Source organism: Gobio gobio (assembly GCF_949357685.1).
Source record: "Gobio gobio genome assembly, chromosome: 25".
Taxonomy (NCBI): domain Eukaryota; kingdom Metazoa; phylum Chordata; class Actinopteri; order Cypriniformes; family Gobionidae; genus Gobio; species Gobio gobio.
In genome coordinates, this window is record NC_137121.1 from 18,642,672 (window position 1) to 18,668,178 (window position 25,507).

A 25,507-nucleotide genomic window follows, 5' to 3' on the forward strand; every position below is an offset into this window, starting at 1 on the left:
AAAGTTCATGTGCATGTAAAGGCAGACATCCCAAAACCTTTGGCATTATAGTGTATGAATGTGAGTAAATGACAGAGTTAAATCTTCTTCTTATTTTTTTTTTTTACCCCTTTAAGTATAGACAAAACGTTTTCTTAAAAGGGGCATATCAAGGAAAACAAGATTTTTCTTTTGAAATAAGATGTTGATGCATTGTGCAGAAATACTCTTAACATTACCAACAGAAAGCTTCTTCCCTCAGTGCCTATTTGGTTTCATAAACTTGGCCTGGCTGATGAATGACACTGTGAACTATGCCAATCATAACAGAGATACAATACTGTGCACTTTATGCAAAACAGTCTTAAAGGTGCAGTTTGCACAAATGGATTGTTAATTCTGAGGGTTATGTAAAACCTAATTATAACTGTTGGACTTCAGGGGTGAAAAAAAAAATGCTACAGAAGTGTTATGAATATTAATATCCTTAATATCTTAGGGACCATACAGCCTCTCTGAAACTTCCAAAACTCCACAGGTTGTAGAGATCTCAGCCAAAAAAAGCTGGCCTCAATCAGAGCTCTAACAGAGCAACAGCAAGACCAACGTTCCTAGCAGTTTCCCATGAATTCCTGCCATCTGTGAGCACAGCCGTCAGAAAGCGGCAAGGATGATCCAAGCACCATGGGAGAAAACACGCAACTGCATTGGCCAGGATGAAATGGTAGATGCCGAGCTTAGATAGAGCTTTACTGTGTGGGGCCGAAGTCCCTTTTTTCCAAAAGCATCTAACTCACAAATTGCTTTTGGCAAGGTGAACTCGAGGCCAGTCCTCTGGAAAAAAATGGCAATGCTGCAAAATTCATCCACACATTATTATGTGCCACAGAGAGCTTCTGCTTGTTGCCAGGTAGAATACCACTTGTTTAAATTGTCCATGTGTTTCTGTTTTTGTTACCAGAGTTTTGCGGGAGATTCCTTCAGCTGTGGGAAACATGAAAGAGGCTACCGGCTGGAAGTTACAATGACCAACCCACGTCGGGACTGCTTCCATGGACGCTTCCGGAACATGCTTCTCACTTCCATAGCCGTGGTGCCAATCAAAAACCACACTGTGGTCAGCCTAGGCACAGCTGAGGGACGCGTCATCCAGGTGAGACATGTTAGCTTCAGCTTTTTTTCCTCTGTGTACAGTAGTTTGCCAATTTTACAGTGTCGGTACTAGTATAATGAACAATGTGTACTCTTTTTCTGTTACATCCACTGGATGAGGCAAATCATGTCATTTTGCACCATCTGGCTGACTTTTGAAGGCTCCAGGGCTTTTGTTAAAACATTCACATTTTTGTATCCCTGCCCACGGACAGTTGGATCAACAGAAAGTGTATTGTGGGTTTTGAAGTTCTTGTTAAAAGGGATCCCACAGCCCTAGTCATGTAGCAAAGATTTCAAAAACATTTCACGTTTCTACTGCGTGGACAGCCAAGTTTTATTAAAAGCCCATCTTGTCAGTGCTGAATTCCCCTTTAAAACAGTTAAAGCTAAACTTTTACATAATGTTTGGATTAGAAAGTTAACGTTCAAATTGAATTTATGAGTCATAGTACTAGACGAGGTATGGCTGACCTCATTCTGGGAAAAGAAACTATAACGCATTTGCAGAATCTAAATTTAAAACTGAATATTTTTTGTCAAAGTCCTGTTGTTGCCAGAACTATTTCCCTGTTTTATTGTGCATGCAAATCGGCAGGATGTAAGTACGTGACTAGTGAAAACAGCTCTGAATGAAGGAAAATGCAGGTGCCAGTGGCAGGTTGGGAAATATGGTCTTTTCCTGTTTGCATTTGAGTCACCTTTGACCTCTGGGCTGCACTGTACCAGCTCTCCAATCTTAAAAGCACACAAAGTGAAACTTTCGCCAATCAATATTTTCTCAACATGTTCATTGTGTAGGAGTGGCAGAGAACACAAATATTGAATCTGTCCTACATGAGCTCCATAAATGAGACTATTTGATAACGGAAGTGTTAGTTAGAGACTTGTGGTATTTTGTAAATACCTCAAGAAAATGTTTGAGAAATGAGTGGCGAGATAAAGGGTGACAGCTGCACGGAAGCGTGGCGGAGGAATCGAATGGTACGTTAATAGTAAGCACTGAGCCTCGATGACACGTCCTAGCATGGCATTTTCTTGGAACGGCTGCAGCTGTCGTTCCCTTCTCTCTGTCTTCCTTTTTGTAATTTTTTTCCTCTCAACTTTTTCTCGCCTCTTTTGTCTGGATGTTGAGGCCTGGTAAGGGGTGAGTGCTAGTCCAGCTGTCTCATTTGAGAGCGAGAGAGAGTTTTTTCAAAGACAAAGAGAGTGGGTGAGTGTTTAAGAGACCTTGACAATGCAATGCAATGCAAAAAAAAGATTGTGAGAGACTGATGAAGTTCAATAAAATATGGAATGCAAGTGTGAGTAGTGGGTAATTGTGTGAATGAAAGTTTCAAGAGCCCCACAAGCTTTTTAAAAGGTTGGCAAGAGGAGGGGTTCAGGGCAGAAACGGTCCCAGTGGCCCTTATTCTGTATGAGGAAGTGCTCCCACTCTGCCACACTCTCGGTGAGAAAAACTCAACACCTTGCCTTGTGTTTGTGAGCAGGACTTCCCTTACATACACAATGAGCTGTAATTCACACGGTTATTAGGGCTCCGCGGTGTGTGTTTTTCCCCAGAGTGTGTAACATTCCTCCTTCAATAACGGGTCCATTTGTAGCCATTTTCTGCCATGCCCGGACTTAATTAAGACTGGCTTAGCTTGGTTGCTTCTGGGACTCAAAATCCTTTTATGGCTTATTGCTATTGGAAACTTTCTGGGCCAAGTTGAAACTCACCAAGTTTTAGCTCTGGGTTTTTGTTTTGGAATCGTGAATGTAGCATATCGCATTTGCACAACACCAATAAACAGAATAATACATATATATTTTTTAATGTAATTTTAAAATAACTATAATTTACTTAAATTTATTAAATGTATATGTATATACATTATATGTATTATAAAATATTATATTTTTTATAAATTTCAAATGTTTAATTAATAATTATTTATATATAATATATTGGGATTTTTTAAATATTACTAATACATATAATGATTTGTAATTGTATTATTTTTTATTAATTTAAAAAAATTATATTGGAAAAAAATATATATATATTTTAAATATTAATACTACTAGCATGTGTATGTGTACACACACACACATATATATATATATATATATATATATATATATATATATATATATATATATATATATGAACTTGCAAAATAGCAGGGTGTTCAAATACTTATTTTCCTCACTGTATATATATATATATATATATATATATATATATATATATATATATATATATATTTGAACACCTGAGAAAATCAATGTTAATATTTGGTACAGTAGCCTTTGTTTGCAATTACAGAGGTCAAACGTTTCCTGTAGTTTTTCACCAGGTTTGCACACACTGCAGGAGGGATTTTGGCCCACTCCTCCACACAGATCTTCTCTAGATCAGTCAGGTTTCTGGCCTGTCGCTGAGAAACACAGAGTTTGAGCTCCCTCCAAAGATTCTCTATTGGGTTTAGGTCTGGAGACTGGCTAGGCCACGCCAGAACCTCGATATGCTTCTTACAGAGCCACTCCTTGGTTATCCTGGCTGTGTGCTTCGGGTCATTGTCATGTTGGAAGACCCAGCCTCGACCCATCTTCAATGCTCTACCTGAGGGAAGGAGGTTGTTCCCCAAAATCTCGCAATACATGGCCCCGGTCATCCTCTCTATAATATAGTGGGGTCGCCCTGTCCCATGTGCAGAAAAACACCTCCAAAGCATGATGCTTCCACCCCCATGCTTCACAGTAGGGATGGTGTTCTTGGGATGGTACTCATCATTCTTCTTCCTCCAAACACGTTTAGTGGAATTATGACCAAAAAGTTCTATTTTGGTCTCATCTGACCACATGACTTTCTCCCATGACTCCTCTGGATCATCCAAATGGTCATTGGCAAACTTAAGACGGGCCTGGACATGTGCTGGTTTAAGCAGGGGAACCTTGCGTGCCATGCATGATTTCAAACCATGACGTCTTAGTGTATTACCAACAGTAACCTTGGAAACGGTGATCCCAGCTCTTTTCAGGTCATTGACCAGCTCCTCCTGTGTAGTTCTGGGCTGATTTCTCACCTTTCTTAGGATCATTGAGACCCCACGAGGTGAGATCTTGCATGGAGCCCCAGTCCGAGGGAGATTGACAGTCATGTTTAGCTTCTTCCATTTTCTAATGATTGCTCCAACAGTGGACCTTTTTTCACCAAGCTGCTTGGCAATTTCCCCGTAGCCCTTTCCAGCCTTGTGGAGGTGTACAATTTTGTCTCTAGTGTCTTTGGACAGCTCTTTGGTCTTGGCCATGTTACTAGCATGTTAGTATATATACATAATATATATATATATATTTTTTTTTTTTCTTTTTTTAAATTCCCAATATAAAATTGACTTAATTTATTGAAAATAATAATTAATTAAAAAAATTATTAAAAATATTATATTTTTTATTTTATATATATATATATATATATATATATATATATATATATATATATATATATATATATATATATATATATATATATATATATATATATATATATATATATATATATATATATATATATATATATAATATAATATAACAATATTGAGACTGAATTGCCCTGACTACATTGCATTGCTCCAGTGAAAGATCATGCAGTAATAGCTCCTTAAGGTAATAACTGCACATTTTCACTTTTCACAGTCTAATCTGATATGTTACTAAAGATTAGGCTTTTAAAACAGACCACAAAAGGAGTCACATTAGTGCACTATAGTGAGTGAGATGGAGATATGTCATGCACACCATCCTAAAATCACTAAAACCACAGTAATGACATACTCTCCAGCACCAGATGCCCCGTGCTCGAAGCCCAGGGCTATTAATGATGTGATCCACTGATCGCTAATGGAGCACAAGCACTATTCAGACGTTGGCTGTCTTGGAGGCCTGTAATTGCAATGTAACCATGATAAATGTTAGTCCAGGTGTGTGGATGGAGCCACTGTTCTGACACCTCCCAACATGCCAGATAGACAGAGGTCTTTACGTCTGCACTTGCCTACAGGCCTAAGCTTTTGTCTGTTCCCACTCCTTGCCATCAACCACAGTCATCGCAGTTCAATCTGTCATCTTTTGCCCTGAAAGGCAGAGACACCGGTTATTACAGTATCCATAGCAAAGCAGAGGCTGTCCCTTTACAAAGAGATTGCATCCTCCTTTGATTCTTCCTCTTTCCCAAGGAAAGTTCCAGACATGAGCTGTAATTTAAAGTTTTATAACCTGGTTGGAAAAAATAACAGGGTTTTGCACCAGCTCCAACTCATGCAGAATGTTTGGTTTTCAGGAATAAGATGTTGTATATTCTCAGGTTTTTGAAAGTGATGTAGGTGAATCTCACAATATTCTTGTCATATTTCACCCCAAAACCATTAAACTATTTTATTTTATTTATTTTAAAAACTTTTAAGTGACACTTAACAATACGGTTTCATTACAATGAACAATACTTCTACAGCATTTATTTATCCAAATTATGTTCATTTCAGCATTTACTTATGCATTATTAAAATAATATGTTGTGTTTGTTAGCATTAGTTAATGCAAAACAACTGTATGTTTATTAACTAGCATTAACACAGATACTGTAAGAAATGTTTTGCTCATGTTAGTTAATACATTAACTAATGAAACCTTATGGTAAATTGTTACCTTATTTCATTTTATTATTGTTTTTACTAATAAATGTTGAGAAGATTTCCATTACTTTATTTGGGGGGGGGGGATATCCTTAATTGTCATGAAAATAAGGTCATACTGCAAAATATCTTAATGTCCTTAAATATGACTCTCAACAACAACATTGATGTAAAGATGTGACCCTCTATTGATCTGTTACAGAATGTGTCATCTATAAATAGCTTACACCAGAAACACAAGGTTTAAATTATGCAATAGCAGCATTTAATCATCAATGTGGAATGTGGCCTTATTCCAGTAAACGATTAACATTCTATTGAGCTCTTTTTGTCAGCATAAACATTCTGGATGAAGGTCCTGCATTTACCGTTTAGGCTTTTGATGTGAAAGGCCACCCATTTTTGCTGGCATCCTCTACAGGTGGTGGTTTCCCGCTTTGGCAAGACTGAGGCGCATGTGGACTTCCGCTTGGACACGCTCCCCGTGTCCTCAGAGATGGCCCTGGTGTCTCCACAGCGTCACGACGGCTCCTTATTGTTGGTAACAGGAAACAAGGTGAAAATGGGTCAAACATTTTATGGAAAATCACTAGTGAATAGATGGCAGACACCCTGATGATTTTAGACTAACTGATATAAACAGGTATGACTGCAACAAAAAAAGAGACATTAGTAAGTAAAGTCTCCTCTGAAAAATCATCTGATAAATGAAATCTAAAATGTGAAATTGTTTGTGCGTGCCCCCTCAGGTGTCTAAGGTTCCTCTGATAGGCCCTGATGTGAACAACTGTGGACTTGTAGCTCTTGTCCTCTTGGCCCCGGCCTTCATGGGCTGTGGATGGTGCAAGACCACCGATCGCTGCACGAGGGCTCCTCAGTGCTCCCCATCCCATTGGATCCAGGACTCCTGCCCCTCCTCATCACCACGGTAACCCCCCCCCCCCCCCCCCCCCGCCTTGTCACAAACAACATTACCATGGTTTTAAAGCAGCTAATAGTACATAGCTAATAGAATGAGTGCTTTCTAAGTATAGAGAGCACATATGAACCTCTGACCTTCATTGATATTTTCAGGGATAAGCACTGATGCATGGATTTCAAGGACCTCTGGTCTTCTTTTAAAGACGTAAATTGATTCTAAATATCAGAAGGAATTTGTTTGCCCTTCTGTGCCCTTCTTCTAAATCCATGCCTTGGATTTAGAAGTTGGCTGAACTATATTTGTATTTGTTTAAGAGCTCTTTGCTTATGATAACTGGTGCTCTGAACACGTAATTATTAACTCTGAGCCAAAATGAGGCCTTGTCGTCCATGTGTTTAAAGCGACTCCACATGCTTACCAATAAAGAACTAAAATCTCAGAATCAGGACATTCAGACACCATACAGAAAACAAAAATGTTTTAAACACATATTATGAATAAAATAAAATAAGGGTGGGGGGGTGTTGTATATTATTTATTTTATTTCACTGTATGTATGTGTTTACTTATTTTTATTTAATACAATAGACATAAATAAATACATGTATTTATTTTGATTACTTATTAAAGGGAACATAAATTAACTTTTTTATTATTATTTTAATTAACTTACTAAAGGCTTGCTTACAGTTGTGTGGGCATGTTAAGCTGGTATATATGTGCAGTATTTTACCATTGAAAAACTGACCCACTTCACCTTTAGGGTTCTTAACTTCAGCTGGTGGCTCAACCTAAAGGGCAGTTTTATCACAAGAGACTAAAGCACAAAGGAAGACGGGAAGGTTGTTTTGTTCTTGTTTTTTTTTTGTCTCCATCAACATTTACTGGAAGACCCCCTGCCTTCAGAGTGTCCATACAACCAAAACAAATTATTGTCAGTGGTTACCAACCTCATGAGCAGAGAAAATGCTTGGCATAAAGACACACAGCAGGAGGGCAGGCACTGAAAGAAAAACACTGTCACAATTTTACCTCACAGCTTCTTCTTTCTTTTTCTAGATTTCCCCTTCCTCTGCTCCACTCGGAGGCCACACAAAGGTGACAATCTGTGGCAAAAACTTTGGTTTTAATAAGAAAGATCGCTTTGATACCAAGCTGATCAATGTGGTCGTCGCTGGAACAAAGTGTAAATTGGAGAGGAAAGACAGTAGCAATAATCGGTAAGTTGATCAATAATTTATTTAAAATACGTTTGCATTGTTAGTTAGTTGTAAATGAATAAACATTGCACTTGAATGTAAGCAAATCCTCTCGCACTCTGTGTAAATTCAACTTCAGAAACGCACTAGGTCACATTCTCAACATAGTGCTCGTGTTGCAACCCTGCAGAACATTAAATTGGTCTGCAAAAGTGCTCTATTGTGCATCTCGGCCTTCCATGTCAAACTATAGTACCATTAAGACAAAACTCATGAGCTTTTGTGCCCCCGGACATACCACCCTACAGCCCTCCTATTGTGAGAGGAAAGGAGAAATTCCCTCGGAGAATAGCTCCTGTGTAGTTTCTGCCGAGTAGTACGGTAATCATTAAATTAGTGAGGACTAATAGCCTGCTTACTCCACTAGTTTACAACCACGTCTTGTTCGCTGTTTTAGTGGCGGGAGATGTTTATGTCTTTGTGTTGTATGTCAGGTTGGTCTGCGGACTAGATCATGTGAACGCATCCAGCATTGACTCCGTGGTCAGGGTGCGCAGTGGCAAGGAACAGGCCCAGAAAGACGGTTTCTCATTTGTGGTAAGAATCGTTACAAATCACAGTATAATTACTTCAACACACATTCGAGTAATGTATTTTTGACTTTTGTCCAGTATTGCGGTTTTCATAGTGCACAAGGACCCAAGGATGTTATTCTATTCTTTTTTCCCCCTTATTATTTGGAGTTGGGTTAAGGTTACATAGTGTCCTAACCAGCGGCAAATACATTTTCTGTCTACACTGTAAGCGAAATGCTGCCATAAAGACAAAAAATATAAGTCAATTAGCATGTTTGTGTAATATGTACTATACAGATATGTGGACTTTGGAGCAGGATTTTGGACCAATGAGATCTAAACCACGTTAGGGCTCCCTAGCATGGTGCAATAAAAATAAAAACCGATGCGAATGTCATCAATGTTATTTCTGTCAAAGACCCTTAATGTGTGAATTCGTTTTACTTTACTAACACAATGTTTTATCTGTCTAGAACCCAGTTATCACAGAGATCTTCCCAGAGTTCGGACCAAAGTCTGGCGGAACAATGCTCACTATCACAGGATCATTCCTGGACAGTGGAAATTCGCAACTGGTTACCCTGGGAAACGCTACCTGTGTCCTGCAGAGGTTTGCTCTTGTCTACAAATCTACTAGAAAGCATATATATACATCTATTTTTAAACACCACTATTATGCATACAGTACATTTTGTTTGTGTGTGTTTGCCTTTCTGCAGTATTTCAGCCACAATGTTGACTTGTCGAACACCTCAGTCATCACCACCCCAACACAAGGTACTGCTGCACATTGATGGAGTGATTCGTGAAGCTCCTGTCAGCTACACCTACAACGAGAATCCACACATCTCCAGCATCCAGCCCAAGCATTCCTTTATCAGGTCAGTCCTGACCCTAACATTGAGCTACTTAACATATGCTTGAAGTTGGGGTTCAACTGGAAGAGTGCATATATGCATTTAACAGCAAGTTTTTTTCTGTTTTGTATGTCCACAGTGGAGGAAGCACAGTGACAGTGAATGGTATCTTCCTCCACTCAGCTCTCCAACCTCAGATGGTTCTCACTGCCGCCACAGAGGGCAAACTCTTCGAAGTGGTGAGTGTACTGTACACGGCCCACACAGAGTGCAGAGACATCAAATACCTCTCCTCCCATGTCACAGGCATGTTAGTATCATTAACCCCACTGAACAGAGAAACAGATCTGCCGATCTGAGAAATAAAGGAAGCAATGTTTCAGAACTGTATTTGTGGAAAATGGAAAAATCACATACAGTGTTCTTGATATGATTATCACTTTCTAGCTCCCAAAATATATATATTTTTAAAAAATAGATTTTTTTTATTTGTGGTTTTTAAATTAAATGTATTTTTATGTCATCTTTACCCCTGTCGAAATTTCTTTATAAATTTTTTGAAAATCCTTTTTTTCCTGTAATTTCTAGAGTTTTTAGATGAATTGATATTTAGTTATTTATTCTTTTTTATATGTCTCATTCTTTATCCATTTGGAAAGCTTTAAATTACAGGAAAGTTTAAAATTAAATTAAATGTTTTTTTTTTATTCATTTAATTTAAATGCATTCAAATATATATATATTTTTAATATAATTTGTCAAAAATGTTGTCTATTCAAGTTTCTTCAGCCATTTGGAAACACTTTCACATCTCATCTCCTGAGAGCTGCGGTTGACCTAAACTGCTCCTTTCTCAATGGGACCAGACAAATACTCATTTACACACAGTTTCCGCTTATCTGATTTCTCTGGGGGTGGAGTGTGGTCGTGCAGTGGAACAGTGCATGCGAACAAAGCTATCTAATCTTAAGCATACAAAGTCTTGTTATAGTCCAAGACAGGACTCGTACTCGCACACATCTTCATTCTGATTGTATCTCTTCATTTCCATTCACACTTAAAACGTCCCTCCCCTAAACATCAGGGTACTTACGGTAATTATCTCCCTCGCTTATCTCAAATCAAAGATACTGTACTTGTTGCCAAGTGGATAGTGTCGTTTTAAAAAGCACATGATGGGTTTGCCAATGATTTTGAGCTCACTTGAAAGAGGAATATTTCCGCCTTTTGTTCTTAAGGCAGAGACCGCATACAATGCAGGCTCTCCTTCCAAATGATTTAAGATGACTCTGCAGCTGTCAGCCTGTAAATTCTTCTCTATAAACAGTGGGGGTTGGGACAATATTCTTTTCCTAATTTGTGTAGCACAAGAGGTTTACTGTTTTTTCCCCCCTCACTTTTATTGGGGAGCATTGTGGTCGAACACTTCCTGTCTTCTGTCAGCTTTTTTCTGAATCACACTGTGTAACCCGAGTTGAGCTGTCATTGTTACGCCGAGGTTCGATCAACGATGGCCGAAACAGAAACGCGGTCAGTAGCTCAGGTTTCTTGTGGGCTGCATTCACCATCTAGCTGCTGACAGGCCTAAAATGAAAGAAAAGCAGACGGTGATCTCGATTTCTTGAGGACACTGTGAATCCCTCCATCAGTTGCATTTTAGTTCCTCTTGCACTGAAAAGCTCTGCGGGCCAAATGAAGAAGCGTAAAGAACCAAGGCAAATTGTGGTGGCTCAGGACAAATGGAAGAAATCTCAAGAGCGTTCTTGAATATCTACTTCTGAGATCTCTGCTTAATCCGGGGATCAGCCAATCTCGCCTTTCCCACCAACATGAAAAGCATTTTTCACAGGCTGCAGCTTGTTGCTGGCGATTGGCACTGTCCACGATCAGGAGCAAACCTGAGAGGGTTTTATTTGTTTAGGGGTATGGCATCATATTCTTCTTGTTTCTAACCAAGGGTCATGTTCAAGTTTCGCTTTGTCCTGGACTTTCCTTTAGGAAGTGAGGGGTGTTAACAGGACTCTAACATGCTCCAGACACCACAGTGGGGTTTCTAGCAAGAACAAACACCTGTTTTTGGGATTCAAAGGGGGTAATTTTCATGCTAGATCTGTCTCTATACATACCAAAATCTGGCTTTCTCATCTCAGTATGTTCTTGCTGACACCTTACTCCACTTTGCCTTATGATATCCAAAAGTCTCGAAAGTTTTAACTTTACCCCCTTTAAAACAGGGTTCACTCTGGTCTCTAAGAAGTCTTGGAATGTCTTGAATTCAGTTTGATCAAATTTAAGGCCATATAAATCTGAAATATCTTAAATCCTAATTATCATTTTAATATGTCTTAAACTTCAAAAATCTTTGATTGAACTAAATAAATGTGAGTACTTTACGTTCAAAGTCAAAACGCTGCATTGTTTATGCCAAGGGGTTGCTTATTATCCACTGTTGATGAATTTTGATATGTATAAGTCATGGTTTTTGTATTGTAATAATATGTGAAGATGAATGTAAAAGAGAATGTTTTATCTCCCTTCTATTTTTGAAACAGCATCTGGAAGTAGTAAAGCATAGACATTTCAAAATAAGAGTCCATGTATTTTGGGATAGTTTATAAGCCCTGCATTATGCATAAACATTTTTCCTGGTTATTATTGGATGAGTCAAACTATATTAGGCTTTTAATTAATTGTGAACTCTCTCATTGTAAAGCTTCTCTCTAGGCAACCCTGTTACAGAAAGGAAAGACTAAGAACTTTAAGTAATCTATAATCTGTTTATTGCCTTCCGTTAAACGCATCATATCAGTGAATTCTAATATTGGTCAACCTCTAGTTCATATGTATTGATGTATTAATAAACATCAAAACCACACTGAAAGGAGCCATAAAATGTGGTTATATCAGAGTTTAAATGCATATATGATAACTTCCCATGAAAATCCTGCAATAAACATCACTTTAACTGACAACGGGTATAACTATTCCCCAAACACCAGTTTGAAATGTTTTCGGTGTCTCCCATCACCCTTTGGCTGCTTTCTTTAGCAGCTGTTATCCAACCCCCCTATAAGCCCTTTGAGATACTCGATCTATTCTAAACAATTAAACGTTGTGTTTTTCGAGCAGCACACCAAGCCAAACTTCTACAATTATTTGACTAGTCTCAGCTGATGAGCCTTTAGATCTCTAAATATGCAAATATTTGCTATTCAAAAAGATGTGTTAATTTGCAAAGATTTTTCTATAGTTCGCTCTCCTCAGTGATAATGGTTAGGAACGTGTAGAGCTGTATGTTTGATTTCCATCTGGAATATTGCTCAACAAAGAGCATGGTTTAAGGAAAGATGTTGTCAGGAATTATATAGTGAGTATATACAGAATATATATATATATATATATATATATATAAGCTACTGTAGCTCAAATTGCTCAAGAAGTTAATGCTGGTTCTGATAAAAAAAGGTGTCAGAATACACAGTGCATCGCAGTTTGTTGCGTATGGGGAGGCATAGCCACAGACCTTTCAGGGTACCCATGCTGACCACGTTGCTTACCTGGGGAACATGTGGCACTAGGATGCACTTTGGGAAGAAGGCAAGCTGGCGGAGGCAGTGTGATGCTTTGGCAATGTTCTGGTGGGAAACCTTGGGTCCTGCCAACCATGTGGATGTTACTTTGACACGTACCACCTACCTAAGCATTGTTGCAGACCATGTACACCCTTTCATGGATACGGTATTTCCTGGTTGCTGTGGCCTATTTCAGCAGGATTTTGCCACAAAGCAAAAATGGTTCGGGAATGGTTTGAGGAGCACGAGTTTGAGGTGTTGACTTGGCCTCCAAATTCCCCAGATCTCAATCCAATCGAGCATCTGTGGGTTGTGCTGAACAAACAAATCCAATCCATGAAGGCCCCACCTCGCCTTAAACAATCTATAGGACTTAAACAATCTACTGCTAACATCTTGGTGCCAGATACCACAGCACACCTTCAGGGGTCTAGTGGAGTCCATGCCTCGACGGGTCAGGGCTGTTTTGGCAGCAAAAGTTGGACCAAAACAATATTAGGTCATAATGTTATGCCTGATCAGTGTATATAGTGAGAAATAGCATTCAGTTACTTTGTTAAGGTATTTATCTATCTTTATCCATTCTCTCTAAAATTGAGTATCTGATCTGTATGTGAACTCAATTTATTTACATTTATTTAAAATATCAATGGCTTTTATGTGATTAAAAACACTTACTGTGACCTAATGGGACTTTGACTCTGAAGCGACTCTTATGTGAAGTGAGAATTTCTTTGTTTTTATACTCTAGAGCATTGTTAACCTGCCAAGTGTGCAGAGGGAGACACAGGTTTGCTGGATGCAAGTCTTGGAGCAAAGTCGACTCAGATGCCTTATGCCAATGAATAATGGCATTGAACAATTTGAATATGTCTCTTGCTCTAGGGTTATGCTTTATGAAGTGGAACGTTCACATGAGGATAGCTAATTAAATGCTGGTGACGTGCAAATAACAGGCATACTGTAAAATGGGCAGTTGTGGTGTTATAATGTGGAATGAAAATGGTGTGTGGCCAGACCTGGCAGGGCTGGAGCCACAGCTGGCATGTGAAGCTTTTGAGTTGTAACTCATGCATAATTGCATTGAAACAGATCTTAAATCTCTCAAAAGCTCCTTGTCCACTGCCCTTAAAGTTTGCGACGAATGCTATGCAAACTAATGTGTCTCACATCTGGTTATATGCACTACTGTTCAAAGGTTTGGGGTCAGTAAGAATTAATTTTTTTTGAGAAGTGATTACTTTTATTCAGCAAGGGCACATTAAATTGATCAAAAGTGACATTTGTAATTTTACAAAAGATTTCTGTTTCAAACTGTTCTTTTGAACTTTCCATGAAAAATCACAGATGTACAAAGGTTTCTTGAGCAGCAAATCAGCATATTAGAATGATTTCTGAAGGATCATGTGACACTGAAGACTGGAGTAAATTCAGCTTTGCCATCACAGGAATAAATTACATTTTTAAATATATTCAAACAGACAATAGTTATTTTGAATGATAACAATTCACTATGTTCACTGAAACACAGAACATGCATCTGCAGAATTTTGGCATCTGTCAAATGCATAAATGTGAATGTAATGTAAATTATGTTTGCCGTTTGAATGTTTTCTAGAAAGCCTTTGAAATCTGAAAACTTAAATATGCTCAGTCATGTAATCACCCCGACCCTTGAGAAAACTTGGCCCCTGGTTAAACACTAAATCCTTGTATGAATCTTAAATGTAAAGATGATTTGCTCCTAAACAAACAAAAGATGAAGGGAATTGGCCACACAAAAGAATGCAACATGCCTCAGCATTGACTTGGCACAACTATAATGACAGAGATGGCTAATATTTGTGTTTGTCTTTTTCTCTATGCCTAGACCTGCAGTCATGATGAGGATAAGCAAAATATCCTTTGTATCACACCCTCCCTGAAAGGCCTCGGTGTTCAGCCTCCAGTTGCCACAAAAATGGCCTTCGTGTTAGACGGTTTCTCCACCGATCAGTACGACCTACTGTATGTGGAAGATCCCAAGTTAGAGCACTTTAAGATGCCCACCGTTACAACGAGAGGCGACAAGAGCATTCTGGAGATTGAGGTAAGAGCGATGCTCTGCAGTAAGGCAGTTTGGTATTTGATCTCAGACAAACACACATACACAGTGATTCACATTGCTCATTGAGTTGGAAGGAAACAATACTGAAACAAAACAGGAAGTTTAGTTCGTTTCCCATTGCGCACCTCCATCTTTCACATTGTTCTCGCTCCCTGAAGGTTACAGCCTCTGACATATTGATGGTGAGATCCTTTGCCCTGGTGAGGGTAGACTGATGAAAAAACCCACGTTTTTAACAATGAAATATAAGAGTAGACTCTTTTTTTTTCTCTCTCCGAAACCACCACTCAATAGTCAAATGCAGCTGTTGTGAAGGGGAGGGGGGAGAGAGGTCGCGTGAGATTCTACTTTTTCTTCCCATGCGAGACCTCCGCATCAAATCCCTCCGTACCCCTCTCGGGACATAGATACACACACACACACACACTAAACGTTGTGTACCGCTCAGGCTCATTTAAAGCCACTATATATTCAATAATGGGCACAACAGCAGGCTCAGTTTAGCTTAATTGTCATTAAACTGCCCTATCACTCAGATCATGCACTTTCATTCCCATGCAGTCTGTTTGTTTAGATTTTGCAGCTTGATACTTAAGGCCTTCTTTAGGGAAATAAAATTGCACTTGGCAGCACTGCTGATGCTCGAGGGGTTTATCAAAATGTCAGAGATTGTGAGTGTTACTGGTGCCAATGGAGATTTTGCCTGGACGTTTGCTATTTAAGTGGTAGTTTTTTTTTAAGTAACTTGTATTTATTTAAATTACATTTTAATACCTTTGAATTATATAAAATCATAGTATTTAATGAAAAATAATTGTTTATACACACACTTTATTTATTTATTTATATCTGTTTTATTTAAATAAAAATGTTATTTAAAAAAATATATAAATGCATAAATACATATTTTATATTGCAACATAAAATTATATACAACCTTGTTTGACAGGTATTACAGAATATACAACAATACATAGAAAAAAAAACATTGGAAATATATTATACTTTTTTTAAAGTATATTGAAGGACTAACCTGTTTGTCTCATAAGCATAGGGTCTTATTGCGTCCTGTATCTAGAGTTTTTCCCATGGTTGATTGATCTGGGTGAGAAGAATGAAAAAAAAATTATAATACAGTGGGGCAAAAAAAGTATTTAGTTAGCCACCAATTGTGCAAGTTCTCCCACTTAAAAAGATGAGAGGCCTATAATTTTCCAGAAAAATCACATTGTCTGATATTTAAAGAATTTATTTGCAAATTATGGTGGAAAATAAGTATTTGGTCACCTACAAAAAAGCAAGATTTCTGGCTCTCACAGACCTGTAACTTCTTCTTTAAGAGGCTCCTCTGTCCTAATGGCACCTGTTTGAACTCGTTATCAGTATAAAAGACACTTGTCCACAACCTCAAACAGTCAGACTCCAAACTCCACTATGGCCAAGACCAAAGAGCTGTCAAAGGACACCAGGACCAAAATTGTAGACCTGCACCAGGCTGGGAAGACTGAATCTGCAATAGGTAAGCAGCTTGGTGTTAAGAAATCAACTGTGGGAGCAATTATTAGAAATTGGAAGACATACAAGACCACTGATAATCTCCCTCGATCTGGGGCTCCACGCAAGATCTCACCCCGTGGGATCAAAATGATCACAAGAACGGTGAGCAAAAATCCCAGAACCACACGGGGGGGACCTTGTGAATGACCTGCAGAGAGCTGGGACCAAAGTTACAAAGGCTACCATCAGTAACACACTACGTCGCCAGGGACTCAAATCCTGCAGTGCCAGACGTGTCCCCCTGCTTAAGCCAGTACATGTCCGGGCCCGTCTGAAGTTTGCTAGAGAGCATTTGGATGATCCAGAAGAGGATTGGGTGAATGTCATATGGTCAGATGAAACCAAAATATAACTTTTTGGTAAAAACTCAACTTGTCGTGTTTGAAGGAGAAAGAATGCTGAGTTGCATCCAAAGAACACCATACCTACTGTGAAGCATGGGGGTGGAAACATCATGCTTTGGGGTTGTTTTTCTGCAACGGGACCAGGACGACTGATCCGTGTAAAGGAAAGAATGAATGGGCCATGTATTGTGAGATTTTGAGTAAAAACTTCCTTCCATCATCACAGGCATGGAAGATGAAACGTGGCTGGGTCTTTCAGCATGACAATGATCCCAAACACACCGCCCGGGCAACGAAGGAGTGGCTTCGTAAGAAGCATTTCAAGGTCCTGGAGTGGCCTAGCCAGTCTCCAGATCTCAACCCCATAGAAAATCTTCGGAGGGAGTTGAAAATCCGTGTTGCCCAGCGACAGCCCCAAAACATCACTGCTCTAGAGGAGATCTGCATGGAGGAATGGGCCAAAATACCAGCAACAGTGTGTAAAAACCTTGTGGAGACTTGACCTCTGTCATTGCCAACAAAGGGTATATAACAAAGTATTGAGATTAACTTTTGTTATTGACCAAATACTTATTTTCCACCATAATTTGCAAATAAATTCTTTAAAAATCAGACAATGTGATTTTCTGGATTTTTTTTCTCATTCTGTCTCATAGTTGAAGTGTACCTATGATGAAAATTACAGGCCTCTCTCATCTTTTTAAGTGGGAGAACTTGCACAATTGGTGGCTGACTAAATACTTTTTTGCCCCACTGTATATGTCTGTGTGTATATTCAGTGCAGGTGTTTCCACCACAGAATAAAACATTTTACAAGATAATTGCAACTTCTTATCTCACAATTGTGTTTACAACTTGCAATTCTGAGTTATAAAGTCATAATCGAGTGTTATAAAGTCAGAATTGTGTGTTATAGTCAGAATTGAGTGTTATAAGGTCAGAATTGCGAAATATAAATCTATAAAAAAAAATATATATTTATATCTCACAATTCTGACTTTATCTCTGACAATTGCGTGTTATAATATATTTTCTCACAATTCTTAGAAAAAAAGTCAGATAAACTTGCAAATGTGTGGAAAAAGGTCAGATATTCGAGATATAAACTCGCAATTGTGACTTTACATCACGCAATTCAGATTGCCACGCAATTCTGAGGAAAAAAAATCAGAATTGCGAGGAAAAAAGGTCAGAATTGTGAGATAAAAAGTCGCAATTACTTTTAAAAAAACATTCTGTGGCGGAAACAAGCTTCCATAGTTACCTTAAAAAAATCTCTTTTTTTAAGTTGTGATCATTTGCTTTTTGTGAATGGCCTAATCTCCTCTAGGGAGCTGGGTATTACTTGTAAGTGTATGTGCGTCTGTTCGCATTGGATCTCAGGCTGGCCGGTGCTGTATGGTAACAGGTGCAGTAGTGGAGTGTGTCCAATCTGTAAAGCCCAGGCTGTCATGTGAGGAATGTGATCGCTGCCTTTATTGCCTTCTGCTCTGCTCCATACACCAGAGCTGGCTGGGTTTAGAGGGGTAGACGCTGCACAATCTATACGCCCCATATACACGCTCAGTCATGGGGGAATTTAAAGACGGGCAAGTTTTTTGTCATCTTACCTTTCTGCTTCTCTCATTCTCTCTCATTTCCCCCTGCAGGTCCCCCCTGTGAATCAAGAGGCGGTGAAAAACGGCGAAGTGCTGAGAGTTTCGAACCGGGCTTGTGAGAGCGTCACTTTGGTGGGCAACACGCTCGAATGCACCATACCCATGGAGCTCCAGACAGCTGCCAAAGAGCTGGAGGTGGAGGTACAAGACTCTTTCATTCTCTGCCCCACTTCAGACTACTCCAATCCAGACGGCCCCCATAAGAGCCACTCGTCAGCCAGCCAGCTCTGCCCTGCTTGTTCCAGAAGCCTCTCAAAGTACCAAACGCAAGCTATTTCTGATCTTAGCAGAGGCCTCTGGGTTGCCAAACAATGATAGTTTCCTAAACGCATATCTCTTGGATATGAGGATTATTATCAATGAATAATTTCCTCAAAGGTGTTCATATTGTAATTTTTATATATCAGGCTACACCTGATAAGATGCCTCGCTAGTATTTTCTTTCTGGCCACCATTAGCTCAACAAGGACATTAAAAAACGTTTCAGGCCCCGATTCAGGCCCCAGACAGTCTGATATGATTGGTGCAAAGATCAAGGAAACGTTGGCCTCAGCATAAAGTGCTTATCTGTCAGGGAGAGACGGACAGCGTGCGTGTGACACGATGCTCTAATCTGACCCCATCACAATATGGCGCGGTAAAACTCATCTCAGCCCAAACTCAATAACACTGGACCACATAAGAGAGGCTCTATCTCTGATCCAATTTCCCCTCCTGCCTGCAGTGGATGTGTGCGTTTCATTTTGCCATGCTGCTTTATGAGCAGTGAAGCCCTCTCTCTGAGTGTAAACGCTCCCTGAGGATGTTTCTAGATGGATTGTTGTGATGTTGGAGGTTCAAATCTAAACAATTCGCGGCATATGAAATCTGAAGCAAATGTGCTGCAGATGTGGTGGCATGGATGTTCCCTAGTTGTAGCTTTGTATATACGTGCTTGTATTTTTTGGTCTGTAATAATATTTGATTTTACTTTTGGGCTAGAATTTTTGCTAATTAATCAGACAGATGCTGCTCTAAAAATAATTATATAATATAATGTTATTTTGTATAATAATTTTTTTTTTATTTAACCTCTTAACTGTCACCCCCCTTTTTGAGAATACACATGAAAATGCACTATCCAAATTATCTAATTATTTTACAAAAATGTTTTAATCTAAAATTACTATAAAATCAAAGCCATATGTCTAACCAAGTTGTGTTCCAAATTTGAAGTTAATATCACAAAAATTGAAGTTCCCATGAGATTGTTTAGGCGCAATACCAAAAATAGCCACCGGGTGTCATTGAAATTACATTGATTGTTTTTTTTATGCATTTTCCTGTAAATTTCTGTCCAAATGTCACTTCTATCACAAAACAGTCACCAAATATGGAACCTTGAGATTCAGACCTTTCCGACGATATGTGTTTTGTCAAGATTAGAAAAGATTTTGATTATAACGTAGTTAAAATATATGTTGTAATATGAAACATGACACGCCCACTAGGGGAGGAGCCCGCTAGAAGAATTTAAAGTACCATTTCCATGGTAACACAACGTCCAATTTCAAAACGGTTTTCACAGGATGATTTTTGAGTTTGTAAGCTTTTGAATGATACCTAATTTATAATAATTACTCAAATATATGATACGAAAAAAGGCGGTCAAAAAAAAAAAAGCCAGGTGTCCCGCCAGCGGGACGGTGACGATTAAGAGGTTAAAATACACCATATTGCCAGTTTCGGGACTCCTGCTTTTACATGCACATGAACTTTAATGACATCCCATTCTTAATCCATAGGGTTTAATATGGAGTTGCCATATTTTGCCACAAAGTTGGGAGCATGAAATTGTCCATAATGTTTTGGTATGCTGAAGCATTAAGAGTTCCTTTCACTGGAATTAAGCGGCTGAAAAACAACCCCCACACCATAATCCCCTCTCCACCAAACTTTACACTTGGCACAATGCAGTCAGGCAAGTACCGTTCTCCTGGCAACCGCCAAACCCAGACTTGTCCATCGGATAGCCAGACAGAGAAGCTTGATTCGCCACTCCAGAGAACACTTCTCCACTGCTCTAGAGTCCAGTGGCGGTCCAGTGATTTGGAGGGGTGTCCCAATACTTTTGACAATATAGTGTATTTATCTTTGTTATAGCTTAAAATCCTGCCAAAGTGATTGTATAATAATAATAATCAAAATAGTTTTAAAAAATTTGGTGCTAATATCAATGTGGTCACTAATATTTACTGAAAATAACGTGAAGTAATTTTTTTGTATTCATTGCAGTGGAAGCAGGCCACATCATCTGTGATCCTAGGTCGTGTGGTCTTGGCTCAAGACCAGGACTACAGGATACTGATAACAGGAGGGGTGTGTGTGTCCATCCTTCTCCTGCTCCTCATCGGAGTCTTTGTTTGGGTCAAGAGGAAGAAGCATATTGATGGTGTGTGACTGTCTGTTTTCATTTATAAGCTTTTAGCTGTTTTTGATGCCTACTGTGGCTTTTTCAAGATAAATGTAAAAACACTTTACATGCAAATGTTCCACATCATTTGTATGACTAAAGGGCAGTTACATCTACCAAAAAATAATGCAAATATCGACTTTTATATCCAGAATGGAAAACTTTATTATTCAAAACAACTTTAGATGCAGCGCATAAGCCTGTCCTGCAAGAAAATTGTTATCTATCTGTATTTTCCAGGCAAAAATATCTAAGATTAATATCAAGAAAAACATGTTTTAATATCTTATGCAGTTTTCTTGCTTTTTTTTGTGGCAGTAATAGCACAGCTCCCTTTTCATTTAGAAGTTTAGCAACCACCTCTGATTCCAGCTGCTTTCATAACCAGAGATGTTGAACTTGATGATGGTTATTTGATATGAACTGAATTTGAATGACATGAGAGTGTAAGATAAAGAAAGAGTAATAAAGAGGTTTCTGGGTTTGTTTGTGGGAGTTGATACTGCTTAAGTCAATGGTGGAGCGATCTGTCCCTTTTTTCTCTCACCTCTCCTTGGTCTCTCTCATTCTCTGTCTCTCTCTGGTTGTAGATTTAGCTAAGGCTATGGTTTGGTATGACGGCCGGGCTCACATTCCGCACTTGGACATGTTGGCAAACGCGAGGAGTGTCAGTCCGACTAATGAAATGGTCTCTCACGAGTCGGTGGACTATAGAACCACTTTGCTTGAGGGTATGTTCTCACGCTTCGCTGCGTCTCGCTCAAAACACACCGCTGGTGGAGGTTTGCCTTATCTGCTGATCTCAGACCAGCTTTGCCTTTTTTCTCTTCACGGCTCTGGATAGTGAAGACTGGTCTTAGATCATTGCTGAAAGGCAACTTTTTTTCCAGTTCTCCAAACACATACGCTTTATGACCTGACTCTCTGCTCTCTCCACTCACTCTCTGAAGATATTACATGCTCCCTTGCTTTGCCTCTGCCTCTTTTTTTGTCTGAAAAGACAAAAAAAAATCCCCTCTCATCTGTATAGCTGGGTTTAGAATTTCCTCAGCTCTTTGTAGTTGGTGTAATGACACTGCCTCCCAGACTTTCTCTGCTTTGTTCAGGTGACCCCAGGCCTCTGCGAACAAGTCATTAACTTTTGACCTCTCGAACCCATTGCTTTGCAGACCAAAACTTGCCTCTATCGCAGACAGAGTCCTGCCGGCCTCATCTCTACGCACATGCCCATGTGGATCTGTCCCCAATGCTGGGGCAGATGGAAGGGGATCTGGTGTCTCCACTGTTGCCCTCTAATGCACCCATAGATCTGGGCAGCCTCCATCCTGAGCTGCTAAAGGAAGTGCAGCACGTGGTCATCGCCCGGGAAGATCTGCTCTTACATGTGAATGAGATAATCGGGAGAGGTGAGGAGACACAGATATCAGTATTAAAATGATGGTCATGACTGCTTGTTGATATCCAAACATTTAGGGTTGGTAAGATTTTTTTGTTTTGTTTTTGGAAGAAGTCTTACTGTAGTCTTACAGTAAAACAGTCATATTGTGAAATATTATTATAGTTTAAAATCACTATGCCATTTCTATCTTAATATATTTTAAAATGTAATGTATTCCAGTAATGGCAAAGCTGAATATTCAGCATCATTACTCCAGTCTTCAGTGTCACATGATCCTTCAGAAATCATTCTAATATGCTGATTTGCTACTCAAGAAACATTTCTTATTATTGTCAATGTTATAAACAGCTGTGCTGCTTAATATTTTTGTTGAAACAATTATACATTTTTCTTTGATGAATAGAAAGTTCAACAGAACGGCATTCATTTGAAACAGAAATTTTACATAAAATGACTTGAACACACCTGAATACAAGGATGAACTAAAGTTAATTTTGATATTTTAGGGGTATAAATAAAAAAATGTCAGGGTGATACAACTGTCCTGATATCTAAAGAAAAAAAAAGCATTCTTTTAACAAAGTTTTCTCAAAACCAAGAAGACTTTCTTGAGTAGTTTGGCATAATATATAATATGTATTATTATTATTTCTTGGAAAGGTTATGTAAAAATGTTATTTAAAAATAATAATAATAATATTTGAAAAAATGTCAAAAGTCTGACAAATCAAAGTCATGTGGTGTGTGTGACCAACATTCAGGGGGGAAAAAAACATAAAACAAGATATAGAGATGACGGATTTATCTGTGTCAAGGTCAGTAAGTCCTGTTAAAAAAACTTTTAGAATTTTTTTTTTATGAAGTTTTAAACTAGATATTTTTCCTTTTTCATGGACAGTCTTATTTGTCAATGATCCAAAAATCTTGTTTCTTTGTACTGTTACTGTAACTTACAAACACATTTGGCAACAAAGATTTGCAAAAAAAGGTGCATTACAAGAAATTCAATAGCTCAAATTGAGGGATTTAGCAGAGAGAATCAGTTTCAGACGTGGTTAAAGTTAACAGGTTAAACTGTGACAATCAGCCCGGCAGGTTGGACATTTGAACGTTAAATTGCCCGTCCTCTTATTGTACTACAGAAGTGGGGGGTATGACCATGTGTATCATATTTACTGTGGCGCTCAGGTGAAAATCACTTTCCAGTCCTCCCCAAACCCCTGCACAATACTCCTAAAACCCATCACCCCTGTGGGAAAACCAAGCCCTGTGTGTGTGTGTGTGTGTGTGTGTGTGTGTGTGTGTGTGTGTGTGTGTGTGTGTGTGTGTGTGTGTGTGTGTGTGTGTGTGTGTGTGTGTGTGTGTGTGTGTGTGTGTGTGTGTGTGTGTGTGTGTGTGTGTGTGTGTGTGTGTGTGTGTGTGTGTGTGTGTGTGTGTGTGTGTGTGTGTGTGTGTGTGTGTGTGTGTGTGTGTGTGTGTGTGTGTGTGTGTGTGTGTGTGTGTGTGTGTGCCTATGTTTGTGCATGTGACATAAAGCGATTTATAGAGCAAGAGGAAGAGGCCGTGCGTGCATGCGAGTATGTTGGGGTGCTCGGGGTGGCATGTGTGGTGATTTGTTCCCGTGTTAAATTCCAGGCTCATTGTTGGGCCGTCTCAGGGCTCCCTGCCGGTAATCTGACTCTGCTGCCATCTGGGAAGACGTGATAGCAGAGCTGGAGAGAGATTACAGCACTCCACGCTCTATTATTTCAACACAACACGTCGACTCTCTCTCGCCCTCTGTTCTCCATGCCCTCATTAGAGAGAATACCTTGCCCAGACACTTGTAATTGGTTAATCTTTCAGTTATATACCACGCTGCCCTCCAGACGTTCTGTTCAAGTTCATATTTCACAGCGTTCTTACAGTCATTCTTTTATGTGTCTGTTTTGCAAAGTCTCACTATTACTATAGCTCACACTTTAAAAAACCCTTAATTATTAAACTTTAATTTGCAAGTCATTGTACACTGTACCCATGCAATGTATTGTTAGCTATTGCCACAAATATACCCGTGCGATTTTTGTGGTCCAGGGTCACTAATTTAACAAAATACAAAAAAAAATGAAGAAATGGTTTCTTTTGGTATTAAATTGTATACAGATACAATCCAAATGCCACATAACTATAAAATATTACATTTACTTATCTAATCTGTGACATGTTAGCGACTACGGTAAATCAGCTGTTCTCCCGTATTAGATGGTTACTGTAGAAAGTCACGAAGTAGCAGTTAAAGTCGTGCGTGCGCAATCGAACACCCAAACCCCGTTGCCGTTCCATCAGCAGCTGTTGCTTAAAGTCCCTAATAAATAAATAAAATCTTACTGACCCCAAACATTTGAACAAAAGTGTATAACCATCAACACAGATCCCATGCTACATGTCCTCTCTGTATTGTCCCTTGTCAATAAAAGGTGCAAAAACAAAACAAAACAAAGTAAATGTACAGTTGAAACTAAAATGAACCTTATACTATCAGGTTTACGTCTCTTTTTGTGATTTAGAAAGTATAAAATCATACTGTGTGAGACAAAGAGACTCAGAGAGAGAAAGTTTGAGAGCAACAGATCAATTGTACTCCCAGCACAACATATTCACACTCCATTGTTCTTGCTTTTGGACGCGATACGCACCTGCTATGCCCACACTTCGCTTGGGCATAAAACGCTTTGATAGATTGATGTGCTAATAATCTCTGCATCTTTTCCTGTCTTTGTGTGCACTAGGACACTTTGGCTGCGTGTTCCACGGAACCCTGCTCGAACCAGATGGCCAGAAGCAGCACTGCGCCATCAAGTCCTTGAACAGTGAGTTTGACAACATGAGTGTTGAGGTGGTACAGTTGCAAGCACAGAGCTTCAGCTCTAAAATCTGATTGGATGAGCCACATTCAACAACATTCATAGGGGTTTTATTGTGCCCTCCACCATGGTAAAACCACTGTAACATGTAATTTAGTGGCCCTAACAGCCTAAAAATCATTGAAACTGTTAAATCCTACCGAAAAGATGTTAAA

General features: G+C 39.0%; 1 protein-coding gene and 1 long non-coding RNA gene across 2 annotated transcripts in view; one reads left to right on the forward strand and one right to left on the reverse strand.

The window, feature by feature from the left end:
- Window positions 1-25,507, forward strand: part of met (MET proto-oncogene, receptor tyrosine kinase) — a gene marked incomplete at its 5' end in the record, with an annotated part of 53,365 nt that overhangs the window by 19,703 nt on the left and 8,155 nt on the right. The window contains 17 exon segments of the mRNA XM_079809411.1: window positions 941-1,132; window positions 6,229-6,363; window positions 6,557-6,581; window positions 6,584-6,615; window positions 6,617-6,719; window positions 6,722-6,735; window positions 7,789-7,949; window positions 8,423-8,525; window positions 8,977-9,113; window positions 9,223-9,384; window positions 9,500-9,599; window positions 14,803-15,021; window positions 18,590-18,739; window positions 20,873-21,029; window positions 21,641-21,781; window positions 22,220-22,456; window positions 25,218-25,298. Coding sequence (XP_079665537.1) covers window positions 941-1,132; window positions 6,229-6,363; window positions 6,557-6,581; window positions 6,584-6,615; window positions 6,617-6,719; window positions 6,722-6,735; window positions 7,789-7,949; window positions 8,423-8,525; window positions 8,977-9,113; window positions 9,223-9,384; window positions 9,500-9,599; window positions 14,803-15,021; window positions 18,590-18,739; window positions 20,873-21,029; window positions 21,641-21,781; window positions 22,220-22,456; window positions 25,218-25,298 — 2,149 coding nt within the window.
- On the reverse strand, window positions 7,761-18,653 carry LOC307121706. Its single transcript, XR_013815977.1, has 3 exons — window positions 18,551-18,653; window positions 16,073-16,140; window positions 7,761-7,835 (listed from the first exon to the last, which is right to left on the reverse strand). It is a non-coding gene; the product is annotated as an uncharacterized lncRNA (long non-coding RNA).